The sequence below is a fragment of the Contarinia nasturtii genome, unplaced genomic scaffold, assembly GCF_009176525.2.
Source record: "Contarinia nasturtii isolate CC-2019 unplaced genomic scaffold, AAFC_CNas_1.1 Cnas_scaffold_5932, whole genome shotgun sequence".
NCBI classification, from domain to species: domain Eukaryota; kingdom Metazoa; phylum Arthropoda; class Insecta; order Diptera; family Cecidomyiidae; genus Contarinia; species Contarinia nasturtii.
In genome coordinates, this window is record NW_022203199.1 from 1 (window position 1) to 2407 (window position 2407).

Sequence of the window (2407 nt, forward strand, 5' to 3'; positions counted from 1 at the left end):
TTTTTTTTAAATAATTAATTAGTGCAGATTTTGTAAACAACACGGAATTACATGCAGAAATTTTAACCAACGAATATTTGAGCAATAACAAAACATATTCCAAAATAAAACAAACATGCAGCTCGCTTTAATAGTTGATGTATTTTCTATCCGCGAATAATAGTTCAGATTTCGCGAGTGGGAAGGCTGTAATAAAAGACGTAACATTATTTGTTTAGTGTATGTCTAGCTGCATGGTTTAATATAGTTTTCTGAAATAAAGCAAAAATAATAGATCTTTTCCCATCTGCTCTCGGTCTATTAAATTTAATTGAATTCATTTAATAGAACTCTATACTATGTTTTCCATTTCATGTCATTTTTAATCATTTAGCTTACAGTTTTGAGGAATTCCAAGTGATGCGACTTGAAGAGATCCCTAGTTTCTTTTGTGGAAGTTTCAATCCATACAAAGATATTGACATTGAATTATACTCACCAAATCATCGAGTTCATCCAGCAGTAATTCAATATAATGATATCGAAAAATTTGGAGATGAATACTTTAACAAATCTTGGCCAACAAAGGTTATCATTCATGGTTTTATTTCTGGTAATAATTGGTTTGATGATCTCGCACCCCACTTTTCAGAAAGTAATTTTCAACAAATCTATCCATTTAAATCATGTTCATTTTTCACGGACTATTTGGTTAATATTTGTAGAAATTTATGGAACAAATTCAGGCGTATTGAATCATCATAATTTGATTTCTATTAATTGGCGAAAAGGAGCAAGTTACACTTACATGTGTGCTCATCAATTTGTTGAAAGTGTTGGTAATTTAGCGGGTGATTTCATATACCGAGCTTCAAACGCTCAAAAGATGAATTTGTCTACTGTGGAAATAATTGGACACAGTTTGGGAGCTCATGTTGCGGGATTCAGTAAGATGACATTTTAAAGAATAACATTTTTTCTTTGTTATTTCACAAATAATTTCAATTTGTCTTGTAACTTTAGTTGGAAAATCAGTACATTCGCAAAGTAAGGGTAAAATGTCAATTCAGAGAATTATTGCGCTCGATGCGGTATGTTTTTTGTTTTTTTTTCGGTTTTTGATATGAATTCAACAGTTAAGGCATACAACTAATTAATCTACTTTTTCTACCATTAGGCTGGTCCTTGTTTTCATTCTATGATTCCTCCTTTTACCTGCTTGTTTCTACGACATGATTTAGAACTTAAGCGCGAAGATGCAAATGAGGTTATTGCACTTCATACGAATAGTAGAAAAATAATGCAAGTTTCTTCGATATTTCCTCTTTTTTCCAAAGGTAAAAGGATATTTGAAACCATTTTTTTATCGAAATGATCAATTACTTTTTCTTCACCGAATAGGCTACTGGGGTTTACTTGGAACTGTTGATCTATGGTTAAATGGTGGAATGGTACAAGATGATAACACAAATATTCTATCACACTTATTCGCTGTTAAATATTACCTTCATATCATGTATATGGAAAAACCATTAACTGGATATACATTCAATTTTGATGATGTGGATTCAAAATATACTGAAACTGCTATGCTTGAAGAAATGAAGAAAAATTATATGAATCCAATTGAGAAAGTTTCGATATTCTTTAATGAAACGCTCAATCAAAAGTAATTTGATGACTATTCTTATGGTAATTTATAAATAATATTGAATGAAATTTATAGGAATTTATTTCTTCACAGGTTGGGAAACAGGATTGCACTTTTTGTAGACACTAACTCTGTAGAAAATGATCCAACCATTCCTTAACCTGCTTTCACTTTGAGTTGAAAAACAGATTTTAAATATTTCTTTTCAATGTTTTTTAACAATATTTTTATAATCGGGATAAATAGGATGTGTGCACAATCCGTATGATTATATTTTTGCAGTTTATATAAAATGGAATAAAATGGAAAAAAAAAATATTCCAAAAATATGCAGTTTCTTATAAAATCCAAACTCATGGAGCAGAGTCAATGAGCAAACGGCACAATAAATCGAATTTAACTTCGCAATCAAAGATTCCAGTGTTGGTATTCTAGCAAATAATTCCGATCGGAATTATTTTTGGTCGGAATTATTGTTTATATGAACAAATTCATTAAGAAAAGAACAATTGTTTTTTTTTTATTTGAGGAGCTAGAAGGTGTCGCTCATGCTTAAGCTATTAAGTTTTTTGCACAGACCCAAAGGCGTAATTATTACCCAAGATTATTTTTTCTCGGTGATTTTGTGACGCTATCAAGCTGATGCGCTATCAGCTGCTATCAAGCTGGTGCGCTATTCAGCTGCTATCCAGCTGATGCGCTGTCAAGCTGCTATCAAGCCGATGCGATTTGGCTCAAAACCCCGTTAGTAACGTTAGTAACTTACATACGATGTTC

The 2407-nt window shown here is 31.6% G+C and overlaps 1 protein-coding gene across 1 annotated transcript; it reads left to right on the forward strand.

Annotated features, from left to right (window-relative positions):
* Window positions 1–373: 373 nt before the first annotated feature.
* Window positions 374–1863, forward strand: LOC116351654 (phospholipase A1 4-like; the record flags this gene model as incomplete). The annotated part of the gene is made up of 6 exons (XM_031783790.1): window positions 374–634; window positions 705–926; window positions 1003–1070; window positions 1157–1316; window positions 1381–1648; window positions 1724–1863. Coding segments are annotated over 6 exons (1046 nt in total), but the record flags the coding sequence as incomplete, so codon positions are not given.
* Window positions 1864–2407: the final 544 nt, after the last annotated feature.